The sequence below is a fragment of the Macrobrachium rosenbergii genome, chromosome 59 (assembly GCF_040412425.1).
Source record: "Macrobrachium rosenbergii isolate ZJJX-2024 chromosome 59, ASM4041242v1, whole genome shotgun sequence".
NCBI classification, from domain to species: Eukaryota; Metazoa; Arthropoda; class Malacostraca; order Decapoda; family Palaemonidae; genus Macrobrachium; species Macrobrachium rosenbergii.
The window spans coordinates 6,142,088-6,158,384 of NC_089799.1; the positions used below are offsets into that span (position 1 = coordinate 6,142,088).

The following is a 16,297-nucleotide window of genomic DNA, read 5'->3' on the forward strand; positions in this document are numbered from 1 at the left end:
TTAGATGTACTGTAATATATACTTTATTTGCTGTAAATCATTAGATTCATGTCAAGGTGTTAAATTTGGAGGGAGCCATAATCATTGTTATTTGTTATCTGAATCTCAAGGGGCTTATTGCAGTATGAAAAATGGTATGATATGACTCTACTTGCTTATTTGTTGATGTTGGTAAACTTAAACTTCTGGTGCTGTTTCCATGAAGTTTTAAGTGGTAATTTTTTTCTCAGCTATCGAGATGGACCTGGCAATGCGGTGAGATGTACATATGAAGGAACTCTCAAGGATATGCTAGTCTGTATGAAGCTACGCTACCCTAAGAAAATATTTTATCAGCAACTTAGCATTAGAATAAATGAATTAGAAAATAAAAAACAATTTAAGGTAAGTTTTTATATTATTGAAATTATCTTACACTGGAGAAGGTTCTGGAATTTTTATTTTAGTTATTTTCAAGCCTATAACTGCTTGTTTTATCCTTTTTGGCAGATAGAAAATCTTCTCATTTGTAAATCTCACACACTTTTCATAAAATGTATGTAATGCCTTTTGAGGGTTGCCTTTTTGATTAGTTTAGTGAACCTGTAATATCTGATATATACAGTGGCACCTCAACTTGAATGGATTGCTGTTTTGTGGATTCTTAGAGGACTTGCTTGAGTCTGTTAAAAATGCTAAGAATATATTATCCTTACTAGGTAAACCTGGTAAGTATGATAGGGTTATCGAACAGTTGACCGAGGCTTTTCTGTTTGTCTCTGTGACAGTGAATGGTAAATGAATGAACAGATGCACTCATGTTGACCAGTGCTTTCCTAGCTTTCCCCATGAGGATGGTGGCATACGGCTAATGACTGCCCTGCTAAATAAGTTTCTGTGCATCTACCTTTGCTCTTGTTTACTTCCATGTCCTCAAGTGTAAGGGAATAGGTTTATGTTTGTTCGGGCTGACAGTTGCAGCTGGTCAAGCCGTACAAATAGATGAAATGCTGTACAGTATCTCTGTTTTGCAAGTTACCTGTATAAAGTACAGACCATTGGTTTACTCTCTGGTTGTTCAACCTTTAACTCTTCCCAAGAGAAAACTACTCTTCCCCTAACTACCCATGAGAAAACTACAGTACTTTTCCCTTAACTCAACCCTTGAGAAAACTACTCTTCCCTCAACTACCCATGAGAAAACTACTTTTCCCCTTAACTTACCCATGAGAAAAGTACTCTTCCCTTAGTGACCTTGTATCTATCAATCTTACATGGGATCCTGTTCTGTTCAGTCTCCCACCTAAGTAGTTATTTGTGTCATAATTGATTAGTATGCTATGAATAAATTAAAAACCTCTTTTTCATGCAAACACATTGATCATACATTAGTGTCTTCCTCCCAGCCCCTCATTTTTGTCATACAGATCCCCGAAAGAATAGACTAAGTTCTTTCCTCTGATCAGGGGTGCACATTTGCATGTGCATAGTGTCACCTCATTTTACTACCTATTCAATATTTGAAGGTTTCAGACTTGGTATCTTTGGAGACATCACAACTGTGATTTTTACCTTGTATAAAGGGGGTTTTAAGCAATAAAAACTTAATTTCTTAATAATCCTTAAAGAAATAGTTAAAGAACCCTGTTTGATCTTTCTCCGCGTTGCAAATTCTCACCAATTTATAATTGATTTTATGATTATCCATATTCTTGATTTAAATATTGCTCTGTAGCTAGTGCAAGTAAAGAGATGGAGTTACTAGAAGCAATTTCTTTTTCAGTGTACATGGGTTGGAGAGAAAATGAAGGAGGAAATAGAGTTGGTTTTGTATCCTAATAAAAATGGCACAGTAGCTGACCTTCTTCATGAAGCCAGGAAGCAAGTTACCCTTTCAGAAAATGGTTCTGGTAAATTAAGGTAGGTAAAAGACTCCAAGGTTGTTTTGTCATTGATAACCTTTTTCTGCCGAGGAATTGGACTCAACACTTTATGTAGTGTGACAGCAACTGAGGTACTTTTTTTTTCCCCCTGTGGCGGAATTCTAACCCACAAACAAAACAACACACAACACTCACCCTGATCTTCGGTTGTTGGAGATGGATAAAGGTCGACGGTCGCCAATCACAGCACACAAAAACCACAAAAAACTTAAAACCGACCCTCCACCAACAACGAACGAAAAAAAAGAAGAGACACATGAACCATTAATGTTAATACAAAAAAAACCAGACAAACTGTCCGTCCACTTCCAAGGTTGGACCTCAACTCCCCAAGACTTCCCCAAAACCGAAAAAACTCCCGACAGACAGACAGACAGCGCCATAAACGAACTCCAACAACCGAACCACTCACAACGACAACTACACTCTCTCTCTCTCTCTCTCTCTCTCTCTCTCTCTCACACACACACACACACACACACACACACACACACACACACACACACACACACACAAAGCGTTGGGAAATGCTAAATACAAACAAATTTATTCATCCTTCTATAATTCTTCCCCCTTTTAGCATTTCCCAACCAACACCTTTTACACTGCATTCAAATCGCCTTCGCAACACCCACGGATGCTCACTAGCAGGTCCTCTAGATCGCGTTCAGGGCACGCAATCATTCTCTCAGAATCATTCTCTCTTCTAGCAACATTCAAATTCACATCTTCTCCTCCATTCTCTCTCAGATTCACGCTATCTTCTTCACTATTACCACTCTCAATTTCATCCACAATCTCATCTATACCCTCTAACTCGTTCCCAAATACCTCCCCAATTCTTCAACTAACCCATCCCATTCGCTCATTGACCTTTCCAATTCTTGCAACGATTCATTCATGCTTTCAATCACTCGTCTATCACTGCTACGCTCTCTTACTCTTACACTTTCACTCACCTCCAACCGTTCACTCACCCCTACACGTTCAGTCAACTCAGTTATATCAAACCCGCATATGCTATACGTTCTATTCATACCATCCCATTCATCCGTATTACACGCTTTATCACTCATTTCCACTTTGGCACTCACACCCCTATCACACAACTTACGACCATTCCGTTCACTTACGTTCTTCCCTTTCTTACGTTTCCTACCATACTCTATCAAAACCAATTGCTGATCCTCCTCATGCAACAACCCCTCACGCATGCATCACACACACCGCTTGCATCCTGGAGGATCCACCCATTTGAACCCCTTCACACTCAGTTTCCCGAATTCGCTGTCACAGTCACCCTCTTTTGTCTACATACACTTGATACATGCCCTTCCATTGCACATTCGACACACTTCGCTCTCGGTTCTGAACACATTCTCGCATAATGCCCATTCTTACCACAGTTGCCACATATTACATTCACTCGGGTACCCCTACAACCATTAGCAATATGACCCACTGTCCGCACCTGTAGCATTTAACCCCTATCTTTCGTACACTCTCTCTTACCAAATGTCCCGACTGCCCACACCCGAAACACGCTCCTAAAGCCCACCTACACTCATTCTTTGTATGTCCTTCCTTTCCACATCTAAAACACTTCGCTCGACTTCCACTCACCGACCTTCCCCTTTGTACACTACTATCCCTAACCCGTCCAACCCGTTGTTCCCTTACAAACCCACCATTCATCCTCACTGGCACCTCCACATTACTTGCTATTACACTCCTATCTATTACACTATCTGCCATTCTCATTGGGCCCCTCAACACTGCATCCCTAAAGCTTCCAAACTCTGGCACTCTCTCATCTACCCCAGCCCTTACACTCACACTTCTGCTCTCTTTTATAACCCTGTCAAGCTCATAATCTTCTACAATTTCCAAAATTTCTCCCAAGTCAACCTTTCATTCGTCCATCTTTTCTTCTCCTTCCGCTTCAAGTTCACAAATTCTCTAACTCCATCTGGCACTGTCCCTAACAACTTCCGTGCTAACTCCTCACATTCATCTATCCCATCATCCCCAAACTTCTTCCTTGCCAACGTCTCCAGCCTACAAGCATACAATGACAAGGTTTCCCCAGCTTTCATTCTTGCCTCATCAAATTCATTCTTCCTCTTATACGTAACACTCGCTTTCATACACCTCGCTTGCTCAACTAGTCTAGCTTTCACCTTGTCATACTCAACATCTCCCACACTCATAATAACCCTATACATATCAAGCAAAACCCAGTCAAATATTCTCCTAATTCTCGTGCCCACACTCTCTTTCTCTCCCCATACTTATCCTGACAAAACCTTTCATACTCCCTAAAGAAATCATGCACATCCCTACTTCCATACTCATTATACCTTTCACACCAGGGTACCTCCCTCACATACATAGCCTTTCTCACTTCTTTCTCACTTTCACTCTCACTTTCGCTACTTCCACTCTGTCCTTTCATACCCTCTTCCGAATACAAAGAGTCCACTTCCGCACTTACATTCATCTTACTCATTACACTCTTCTTCCCCTTCTTTTTATCCACTTTTATCCATTCACCTCCATCCGCCTCACTATCAGTACTATTTTTACCCTCTCCCTTCTTTCCTGCCTTTCCCACTTCCTTACCCTTCTTACCAGTTTCCTTTCCTTTTCCCTTCTTCCCTTTTTCTTCCCCTGACTTATCCTTACTTTCCCTCTGTTCCTTCCCTTGCTTTTCATTCCCCTTTTCCTTACCCTGCCTCTCATTCTCTCGTTTCTTACTTCCTATTTCCACATCACTTTCATCACTCACGCTTCCATTCACTTCTTCCTCCTTTTCTTTCTCTCTTGCCCCTTCACACGTTCCAGAGGACCTGCCTCCAACAGCCCCTTCTCCAAAACCACCCTTGAACATACCTTTCACCATTTCTTCCACACCGTTCATCATTCCCTCCAACTTTTTATCCATCCTCTCTTCTGACTCTTTCATCTCCCCTTTCATTTCTTCTTTTGCACTCCTTAGCATTACCCCCATCTCCTCCAACTGACTCCTCAATCTCTCATTCTCACCCCTCAACCACGTATTCTCCTCTCTCAACCTCACCAGTTCCTCTTCCATCCTATCCTCCAGTCACACTACCAGCCACCAATCTCAGTTGCAGCTGCAACACCAGCTGCCCCACGTTGGGCGCCAAATATAATGTGGCGGAATTCTAACCCACAAACAAAACAACACACAACACTCACCCTGATCTTTGGTTGTTGGAGATGGATAAAGGTCGACGGTCGCCAATCACAGCACACAAAAACCACAAAAAACTTAAAACCGACCCTCCACCAACAACGAACGAAAAAAAAGAAGAGACACATGAACCATTAATGTTAATACAAAAAAAAACAGACAAACTGTCCGTCCACTTCCAAGGTTGGACCTCAACTCCCCAAGACTTCCCCAAAACCGAAAAAACTCCCGACAGACAGACAGACAGCGCCGTAAACGAACTCCAACAACCGAACTCTCTCTCTCAACTCTCTCTCTCTCTCTCTCTCTCTCTCTCTCTCTCTCTCTCTCTCTCTCTCTCTCTCTCTCACAAAGCGTTGGGAAATGCTAAATACAAACAAATTTATTCATCCCTCTATACCCCATCCACTCTGTCTATCTGCAATTCGTCTTTTTAAGGTTCTCTAACATAAAACCTTACAAGAGGACTTAATTATAAGGGTATATAATTTTGTTTTATATTTTAAGGTTTTTTGTATCATTTTATAATGATCTTTAAAACATTATCATTTGTTACTTGCAAAGCCTTGCATAAGATGAATACATATTTAGAGGAATTATGAGTAGCTAAAAACTGAAAGGTGTTGGTAATTTTTTCCTTTTGTTGTAATTCTAGACTTGTTGATGTGGCATCGTATAAGATTGGGTCCATTATCAGTGAGAACATGAGCTTGGATGCCCTCAGTACCGGAGGAACGAAATCCTATCGTATTGAGGAAATACCAAAGGATGAACTGCATATAGCAGAAGATGAGCTATTGATATCTGTAGCTCATTTTCATAAAGAGGTGTTTTCAACCTTTGGCATCCCATTCCACTGCAAAATCAAGGAAGGGGAAAGATTCTCAGATGTCCGTGAACGTATCCAGAAAAAGTTGGATGTACCAGACAAGGAATTTGAAAAGGTAAGTGTTGTATTTTTAGAAGTGCATAGTATGCTGTTTCTTTCATTATGAGTTGGTGTGGCAGTAACAGATCTCTAAAGTTGTATGTGAATCTTATTCCTGTTGAATTAAAAACCATGATTGGACTGAATGAGGTTTAATATTCAAAGTATGAAGTATGGATTGTAAAGCTTGGTGCATGAAAACTTAAGGTGTAAAATTATTTTTGTGTTTAAAAAGGTAGTAAGGATAATCTCATATATATTTCAGCCATAGAAAATCTTTAAACCTTTACATTTATTTGTCTTGAGTTTTTACCTAGTGGTACCATGTAGCACATACTGCAGTTGTTCATTCACTTCCTGTCTGTCCCAGTATTGACATAGTCATACCCAACCCTGAACAGTCTATTTCACCCTTTAAACATATTATATGTTGCCCCTTTATTGAATTTGCCATTAACATCCATGGCTATGCATTATTCATTCAGAGCTTGTGAACTGGGTGAAATAAACATTTAACATTTCCTTTGCTTTTCTTTTTTTATTGATTTCAAGTTAAAAAATGGACCTCTAAGTCACACTGTGGTTAGAAAAATGCAAGAAGTGGGAACTTTGAATTCCAGTGTTGAATTCGCTTGCTTTCCATTTCAGTACAAGTTTGCAATTGTCGTGATGGGAAGACCTACCTTCATTAATGATGATGATGTAGTCAACTTACAGGACTTCAAAACACATCCTTCTCAAAGTAAGTTCAAAGCTTACTCTTCTGATAAGGTCATATGGTCGCTTGTGGCTGTGTGCTCTTGGAATATATGGATAGCTTTAAAATGAGTACTGGAGAAAGATAAATATATATAAAACTAACATTTTATTTTGTTCTTGAACAGCTTCCATGCCTGCTAAACCTTGGCTTGGTTTGGAGCATGTGAACAAGGCTCCAAAGCGGTCAAGATACAACTACCTAGAAAAGGCAATCAAGATCTACAATTGAGGTTTTGATAGCCTGTGGTGAAACCAAACTGGAGCCAGTAGGAAAACAAATAGAGTGGGTGGTTATTTCCTTTTGTGCGTGTGTGATGTGGCTACTGTGCGCTGTGCCTCACATTATGCTGCCATAGATTGAAAGTGTAATGAAATCTACATGTCTTGTTTATACCACCTTCTCTGCAGTCTCAGGTGGCCTTGTCTGTATACTGCTGTTGTTAACCTTCATGAATGCTGGACATCTGTTGCTCAGTACAGATCCATTCATGGTTTATGCAGCTTTTGTCATCCAGTGCAGTGCTCCTAGGGATGGCATCATGTATTTTATTTATTTATTTTAAGCTAGTAGAAAAGGAAGCATCTGGAGTCATTTGACAGTGGGCTCGTGTGTGTGGAAACAGTTAAACCATAAAGCTATTGAAGAAGCATTTTCAGTTGCTGGAAATAAGGCATTTCTCTTAATGGTTGTTGTTGTTGTCAAACTTTTTAGATTGTTTAGGTTTTCAGTGTGCTTGAAGAGATTAATCTGACTCGTAGCCACTTTGTTTTATAATCTGTGATAAGGTAATTGAGCTACGAATCTTGAAAACAGTGAGTGACTGAACATAGTTGATGTTGCTGCGCCCTGTACATGAAACCTTATGGGGAAATGATGAGGTGCAGAACTCATGGAACTCACGGTAAGTGAAGAGAAGCAGCAGCAGCACCGTTGACAGCATTCACCAGTCATTTAAACTATGGTTTCCTCCACATGTCCCACGAGCAGTATTCTATAAACTCTAGCTTAGTGGGAACATTGGTATGTGATGGAGAAGGAAAAGGCAATACAATTATCTGAGCAAAGGCAGTGATAAGTTTTCATTTGTTTTTAACCAGTGGTGAAAGGTGTCCTGTGGTGTGCATTTTGCAGTGTCTAAATATATATATATAAGTATATATTGTTAAATGCCTGATAGTGCAGCACTTTTGCCACTGAAATGTTTACATATTTGAGCCAAAGTAAGAAGCCTGTATTGTGTATTGTTCTACCCTTTAGCTTTATAGTTTTATAAGGTTTGGTCAGTTAATCTTTTAGCCTGTCAGGATTGGTAATTTATAATACATATTAATATGCTTTGTTACCCAGCAGAAAATTGAAAGGTAACGTCATAATCTGCCATGAAAGAAAACTATAGTGGCCAAGTTAATCTGTACTCATCTCCACTACATATAGCTGTATTGGACCCTTAGGATTTGGATTAAAACATGCATGGAGGCTCTAAAAGACATACTTATTATTTTACCAGCGTGTAGGTTTCAGTGTATCATTTTATATGTTCATTTCAGTTTGTTGGTAGTCAACCCATGTGTTTTAATTTGCCAGTCACATATTCTGGGGTAGACACTATTGTACTTATGTTGGTATGTTGGAAGGTACTTTAGGTTTTGTGTCAGGATGTCATGTATTTCCTATTTGAAATTTTTCTTTGAATAATGTAATGAAACTGTTATAGAGTGCTGTATGCAAAGGAAAATTCATTGAATTGGTTTCTTTTAAATGACTCTCTCTCTCTCTCTCTCTCTCTCTCTCTCTCTCTCTCTCTCTCTCTCTCTCTCTCTCTCTCTCTCTCTCTCTCTATGTATTGTAGTAAAAAAAAAAAAGTTATATGGTAGGATAGAAAATGCGAGGGCACTGCATCTATGAAGGCAGGCAAGCACACCGTCACCACCACCACCGTCACCGCCCACCAGTTTTCCTCTGCACCGTAACTGTGATAGTCTGGCAATGATCCATGTTCTGCTGGGGGTTGCCACCACCACCCAGCGTGTGTGTAAGGTCGTCCGCATGAACCCAGTGGATCAGTTGTTCATTAATCCTCCATTGCAATGAAAGCTGCAGTATGATAAATGGAATGTATGTGTGAATGCCGAAGAATAGCATGCCTTCCCTTGTCTTTATTTCATATGTAAAGTGTTCATTTAAATTCAGTACCGTATTGAAAATGAAGATTTGAATAGTCCCAAAAGCCTCTGGAGTAAAAATACCCCATCCTAAAATAGTTATCCAGTATTTATGGTTTTAACTTTTAAAAATTGTTGGATATGAATCATGATATTGTATATTTCTTACCCAGTGAATACAGAGAGACTGGCTTTTTGAAAACTCCCGGTCCTTCCTGGTGCCCTGATGCAAGAGTATTTTATATGATTCATGTACTGTACTGTATTCACTTACATGTTCTAGCATCTTTCTCATTTGATGCACCAAACATCCACATGTTCCATCACCATCACATTCCTCATTTGGGTGTCTTAGAATGCTTTCTGGTCAAGCAAGTAGGACTGGTCATCCAGCTCCCAGTGTGTATCGAGCTGCTGCTGACTTGGGACGTGCTTAGATGGGCACTACCCGCATTGCAACTGCCTCAGTGAGAGGAAACTGGCACTTGGTCAAGAACTTTCCTTTTGACCCTACAATATAGGCTTTCATATGCTGTACAGTTGAAGAAATTTAGTTTTTACGGGTGTCCATGTTTACATTTTACAGAAGCCATGATACCTGCTTTATATAATATTCATATGAGAGCAAGAGGATGAGTGACTATCGTCTTGCTAATACCAATGCTTTCACGGACACTTTTTAGCCTGAACACTGTACTTCTGTTAATAAAAGTAAATCAATCATAAATAATAATGTGTAAAAAGATTCACCTTAATGTGTGTTTTTTTTATATGGTTACCTTCAAATGACCTTAATTTTTTTGCAGTCATGAATAACTTCCTTACTCTTCCTATGTAAATCCTGGTAATTCACGAGCATCTTACTGAACACGACTCTATAAGTATTTTGTAGTGGGGTAAATCTGCAGGTAGTGATAACTTGAACATCATGAAGGGTCTTGTTTATGTTCATGAGAATCGCTTCTTTATATTATCTGTATAATTTTCTTCATGTTCATTAAGAAAAATTACAGCAAGGCTACAGAATTCATGCTGTAGTTATCCACAGGAAATTTAGTATTGGTACATAATAGAGTAGAATATTTTAATTTGCTAGATGAAGAATGTGGCCTTGATAAGGATTTTGTTAAAATATAGGAATAGCTCTTGATATAAATTGAAAAATTTTTTATGGGATCATATTTAAAGTGGTCTTAAATGTTAGTGTGATTTTGCATGTTAACAATTTTATGTGCATAATTTATCTTGGTTTTGCTGTTCAAGTTTAATAGCTAAGTTTTCACCAGAAACAATTTTGCAGTAGTCTCCAGTATTGTTTAGGTTTTCTTACATTACACAGGATGAGACAAAATGAATATTAACGAATTTGTGTAAGATAAGAAATGAAGACTTGAAGTACTGTTACAAAGACAGTATGTGTAGCGCAAAACTAAACTGTATACAAATGTTTGTCAGACTAAAGTATTTGTTACTCATGGTTTTAACCATAGGAAGAAGAAAAGACTATTGGCATGTATTTTTGCCTTATATATTAACTGATAACTAGTCAGTAATAACTTGGACTGGATACCAAAATCACCAGTTGCTATTAACCTAGCTTAAAGGTTGGTCAACTCCTCCATTCTCAGGGACTGGAAAATAAACCCATGAATATAGGACTGTATTTTGGAGAATTTTAAATATTGAGAATACTTGTTGAGTTTTAATAGTAAAGGGAACTTTTGTTTGATTAATAAGAGAAGGAAGCAATGTTGGAGAGGCTGGAACATATAAAGAACTTCTTGATGCATTGTCATCGTTTATTTTTGTAAAGGAATAACTATGAGATAAGTAAAGCCATTGGTTTGTAATGTTCCCTGACCATTTGTGAAATAGTTCAGGCAAATTGAAGGTTTGATGCATCCTGCCCAGAGGCAGTAGCAAGAAAAGCACCAATAATGATTTAAAATCCTTCAACTTGTGATTTAGGCCATTACGAACTTGATAAACAGAAAGTGATATGCCCCTGCCTCCCATGGGCCAAAACTGGTTTTGTCGGGTATTGGGTAGAAATATGTATGAGGAAATATCATTACAAGTAACAAAAGCCATTTAATGGCTAACCCTACAATTAGAAATAATTTTTAGCAAAATGGAACATTTTTGCCTGATATTCCCAAACCACCTACAATGTAAAAACTGCTCAAGGTGTGCACATTGAGAAAAAAAAAGTCAATGACCTCAATTGTGCATCCTGTAGATCAACTGACAACCAGTACTACAATAGTAAATGCCAATACAGATGAAAATACATTAAATAAGCAAAGAGGTATTCATGCAAGGGAATTGAAACTAGGGTACAAGTAGGTGGATTTCAAAGGTTTTTATTGTATCCAACGCAAAGGGATGATATAACGCACAAAAGGTGACACTAGGCCTGGCTGCTTAGGTTTGGCTCCAAAAGGTGACACTTTCCCTGGTTCTAAAAGGTTGCAGTAAGCCTGGCTTTAAAATGTGACACTGCCTGGCTCTAAAAGGTGTTACTTGGTCTGACTCTAAAATGTGCTACTCGGCCTGGCTTCAAAAGGTGACACTTGGTCTGCCTCTAATTGACCTAGCTCTAAAAGGTGACACTTACTATTCAGGTAAGAAAAATTGGTAATGATTCAGTCTATTTCAGTATCCTGACAACATTACATGTTCTTGGTAATAGCCGTGTAACCATTTTCGATACATGCGTAACCCATCAAAGTCAGTTTATATATTTACAAACTAATAATATTTTTACAATTATTTTTTAACTTCAGTGAGCACAAGCTCGTTTGGAATAAAACTGCTGATAGATTTGGTTTAGATAAAGAACATAGAATCTATTAACAAAATTTAACTGATTAAATTATGATAAAAACGCATATTTCATACATACACACACACACACTGCTGATATAGCTTTATGCTCTCTACCTATGGTTAAACTAGTTAAATTACTTCAATATAATCTGATTTGTATAAAATCTGGGATATAAGCTTCTTAAGGACTAGCAACTTTTCTCGAAATACATTTTTTCCACATTGACTTAATTGCAAAGGTCAATTTAAAGGCTAACATTAACTTTTGCTTTATATTTCAAAGTAAGGGTAGATATCTCTGGTCTTCTCAATTCGACATTGTCAAAACTATTAATTGTTTTAGGCCTAATTGACCTTGGCTTATGTTTTAAGATCACAGGTCAACATATTTTCATCAGAATGTTTTAAACCAGTAGGTGAGTACTCTGGAAATCTGATTACTTTTCCTAGACATTTGTTTTCAAATCTGATTTTAAAAGCGAGTAGGCTAATTCGAAAGCTGTAATTTTTTTCACTTTTATATAACTAATTCATTATCCTGTGTATTATTTGTAATATGTCCAATAAATGACTACTTTGTCGTGTTTTTAAAGTTCACAGGTCAATTTAAAAGTCAATGCTTTTTTCAGCAGAATTTTAAAAAAATTTTCATCAAGGGTCAAAAGTCAAAGTGACTGACTCGAAGACATTTCCTGCTGTGTAGATGTCTCATAGGCAACAATATACTTGTACTGTATAACTCATAAAATGCTTAAACGCTAGGCCTTTGCAATGATGGTGAGGGTAGGATTATGTCACCTCCTTAAGTGTAATGCAACATGTTAGACCTAAATTTCATAATCAATTAATCAACATGTAAGAGTTCGGTCTAGGCCTAGTGTTTTATACTCAATATAAAACGGCAGGGAAGTTCTAGATTATTATTCTAACGTGTTCTGACTCGTTTTAAAACCATATATTTAGATATCTAGCGCATTAGTAACGATTATTAAACTTTAACATACAAGCTCAACACTTGCCACCAAAAAAAAAAACGCTACTACTGTTTAAAAAAAATACGCTACTATAGAAAAACACCGTAAAAAAATGCACCGTACTGCTGTAAAAAATACTACTTTGAAAAAAACATTGCTGTAAAAAAGTTTAAAAAAACTCTACTGCTGTAAACACACACACACACTGTACTGATGTAAAAACACACTACAACTATAAAAAAAGTACAACCGTAAAAAAAAAAAAACCATTGTGCAACGGGAATAGGCCGTGAAATCGTCTCAATGAAGTCGTGCGCTTGCGCAAACCAATGACGGCACAATTTAATATCCTGATCGGCCTCCTTCAGTCTTGAAGTTGCCGTCGTCAGTGAAAGTGGCTGCAGTCGCGTTCCTCCGTTCGGGTTTCCGTTAATGAGAAGTGAACTTTATATAAAACTTTAAGATACTTGCGGGCTAATATTAAACATTTTGATTAGTTTATTGGATGAAATAGGAGGGGAGAGTTCAGCCAAGAGTTCATTTCTGAAGGAGCCAGACAGAGGGATAAGAAATCACACATCAGCAGGAAGAGGGTATGTCTTGTGCACGTTCATTTACCGTTAGCATGAATTATATTTTGATGATACCAGTTGTAAAATGCGAACAAGTTTTTCATTCATTGACATCCAATTTTTAAAGATGTGTCGTAGTAATTTTTACGCCATTTTAAAATGTGAGAATAGGTAGGCCTGTAATTTTTACAAAAGCCATTGTCAATTTGTGTGAGAATAGGTAGGCGTATTAGGCAAACTTGCTATGCATTGGCGTGCAAAGGGCTAATTAATTAAACCCAATTAATTAGACCCAATTGAAGACATTCACATTCGTGCCAAGCCAGTATATCAATGTAATCACAACCATCCGTTACGAAGAAAGATATAGGCCCATTTCTGCTCTTGCATTATGTGTATGTCACATTCACATATAATAGAACTGGAATAGGCCCATCCCCACCATCGCAGCGTGGTTTCCGAGCGTTTATCATTTTTTAGGCTTTAATGTTTACGTATAATCTACGTGGACTGATTCGTACAGTGGGATGGTCCGGACAGTACATTTCTTGGAAAATGTAAGGGGCCCTCAGCTCTGAGAAATCACGTGAAATCGCGAGTTTGTTCGCCAATGACACATGAACTTTGGTTGCGAAGGGTCGTTTACTTTAGGATTGAGGGTAATTTTTGTGGTTTTTCTCATTTCCTATGTAATTTTTTGCGTCTGAGTCATAAGCTTTGGTGTAGTGAATATGATAAGGGAGCTGATTATGAGTTTTGGGTGTGAATTTGTACTATATGACGAAGATGTTGTAGCTATTACCCGCCTGTAATATGCAAGGATTTGAAGCTGAGGGTGTCATCAAATGGTTATGATATGTGGGGGATGATTCGAACATTCTAGGGTTGGGATGATTCGGACGTGTCCGAATCATCCCTCCCAGCAAACCTTTACTAATTATGAATTCCAACAAAGAAACAAAAGATTTTCTCTTAACATTGAGTTATATTTTGTGTATATGCATTCATTGGCCCCTCATTACCTTTACCTTATAAAGCACTTCATAAACCCATCATAGAACCCCCTAATTACAAATTAAAATGTGACTCAAATCTGGATTCCATTCCATTGGCATTCACCCATATTACACTGATTTTTTCAAGAAAGTCACTTTGTCAGGGCTTTTGTGACTGATAGGCCAAAGACAACTACACCACCTAAAAGCACAACCACCTCACATGAGTACCTCAAGAACATTAAAAAGCAAGAAAAATACAAAAAAAGTTAGATACAGAAGGCCAGACCAGTGATGAAGACCTTCATCATCTTGAAGATCTCTTGACAGCCGATCTTAACAATAATTCTTCTGACATCTCAGAGGAGGAGATAGAAGACACAGAAGTGGGTTTTACTGATAAAGTCCCAGAGGAGGGAGATTTTGTTCTTGTTGGGACAGATCCAGTAAAAGGTAGCAAAGTCTATTATGTAGGCCAATTAATCAGTAATTTAGACGAGGGTGATGAATTTCAGGTTTCTTATTTAGGAAAATCAGAAATTTTCTGCTAATGGTTTTAAATTTCCAGAAACTGAGGATGAAGCAACTATTGGTAAAGAGGCAGTAACTGGGGTGCTTCCAAACCCAGTTCAGCAGAGTATGAAAAGAAAGCAGGGGTATTTCAAATTTTGCTTTTCTTTGCAGGATACAATATTCGTTAGGCCAACTTTAATATTTAGGCACAACAGATTCCAAGTATTTGAGTTACGATTTATGTTTGGTTTTTACTCGTGGGGAGAATAATTTCAAGTAAATTTTGGTCATTTAAGAATTTGGTGGCAAGGATATTTCAAGTTTAGTTTTTATTTTGAAGGTTACAATATTCTTTAAGACTACTATAACATTTATTCTCGGCAAACATCGTAGATTTTCTGTCTGCCATTCACTAAGGGAGAGAATAATCTTTTAAGATGATTATGATTATTTCAATAAAACACTTCCTATGGTATTTCTGTTTCATTTATCATCTGACTTAAAGGAAAATGTCAATTATAATAATTGTCCGAATCATCCCATGCTCTTGTTCGAATCATCACCATGGGTAGGGATGGTTCGGACATTTTGGAAAATTGTACTTGAAGATAAATAGCTTCAAGTATAGTAAAGTATACGACTTGCTACATTTACTGATAAATGTAGGATGATGAGGCTACACATTGACGTGCCAAGGATATTACTGCTCCTTAAACTCTGACTTCTAGAGAGAAATTAAAAAAAATGTCCGAACCATCACCGCTCTCACCTATATTTCTAATAGCCACAGTAACCTTAATGTTACTGTGGCTATTAGGCCTATGCAGTTATGGGTCTATTCTGCTTCCATAATTGTAATGTAATGCATTTCGCAAGAGTTCGGTCTTGACCAAGTGTTTTATAACATGTTATGAGCCCCTTTTGGGTTCTTCAGGTTCTTTAACAAAAATTAAAGAGATCGGGACCAAAACAATCCGGCTGCAATTTAGGTAGACAAAGGATGGTGGAACTAAAATAACAAAGCAGAGACCTTAATACTAATTAATTTTGAATAAAATACGTGTACAATATACATTACAAAAGTCAGTAGCATAAAATATAAATATATAAAGCAAAACAATCAAATTAGATCCGATAGTCATCAGATAAGGCAGAAAGCAAACAATCCCCATGACAATTGTCACAGAACAAGCAGTATTACAGTCAGTACTTGAAGATTAAACAAAAAATATTCCTTATGCGTGGAAAAAAGCTTTGCGTAGCCCTCAAACTAGTAAAAATAACTAATTAATAATAATAACAGCAACATAAACTTTTTAATATTACAATACCTTAGTCATAAATACGTCGGACTTGAAGAAAACAACCGCAAACTATTATAAAGTTCATCAAAGAAACAGGGTTAACATTACTAAAATGCCACAA

General features: G+C 37.7%; 2 protein-coding genes across 10 annotated transcripts in view; both read left to right on the forward strand.

The window, feature by feature from the left end:
• Usp7 (Ubiquitin-specific protease 7) overlaps nucleotides 1-9,744 on the forward strand; it is a 39,424-nt gene extending 29,680 nt beyond the window's left edge. For all 4 annotated transcript variants that reach the window (XM_067102564.1, XM_067102565.1, XM_067102568.1 and 1 more), the window contains exons 18-22: nucleotides 231-384; nucleotides 1,763-1,899; nucleotides 5,795-6,083; nucleotides 6,716-6,809; nucleotides 6,952-9,744. In XM_067102564.1, the coding sequence (XP_066958665.1) occupies nucleotides 231-384; nucleotides 1,763-1,899; nucleotides 5,795-6,083; nucleotides 6,716-6,809; nucleotides 6,952-7,055 (778 nt within the window). In that variant the 3' untranslated portion in view covers nucleotides 7,056-9,744. The remainder of the gene's footprint in view (nucleotides 1-230; nucleotides 385-1,762; nucleotides 1,900-5,794; nucleotides 6,084-6,715; nucleotides 6,810-6,951) is intronic.
• A 3,414-nt stretch (nucleotides 9,745-13,158) lies between these two features.
• Nucleotides 13,159-16,297, forward strand: part of LOC136837694 (sodium/potassium/calcium exchanger Nckx30C-like) — a 537,491-nt gene continuing 534,352 nt past the window's right edge. For 4 of the 6 annotated variants that reach the window (XM_067102582.1, XM_067102592.1, XM_067102587.1 and 1 more), the window contains exon 1: nucleotides 13,159-13,385. The gene's annotated coding sequence lies outside the window, so the exon portion shown is untranslated. The remainder of the gene's footprint in view (nucleotides 13,386-16,297) is intronic. The other 2 variants (XM_067102575.1, XM_067102570.1) reach the window with 2 other exon arrangements.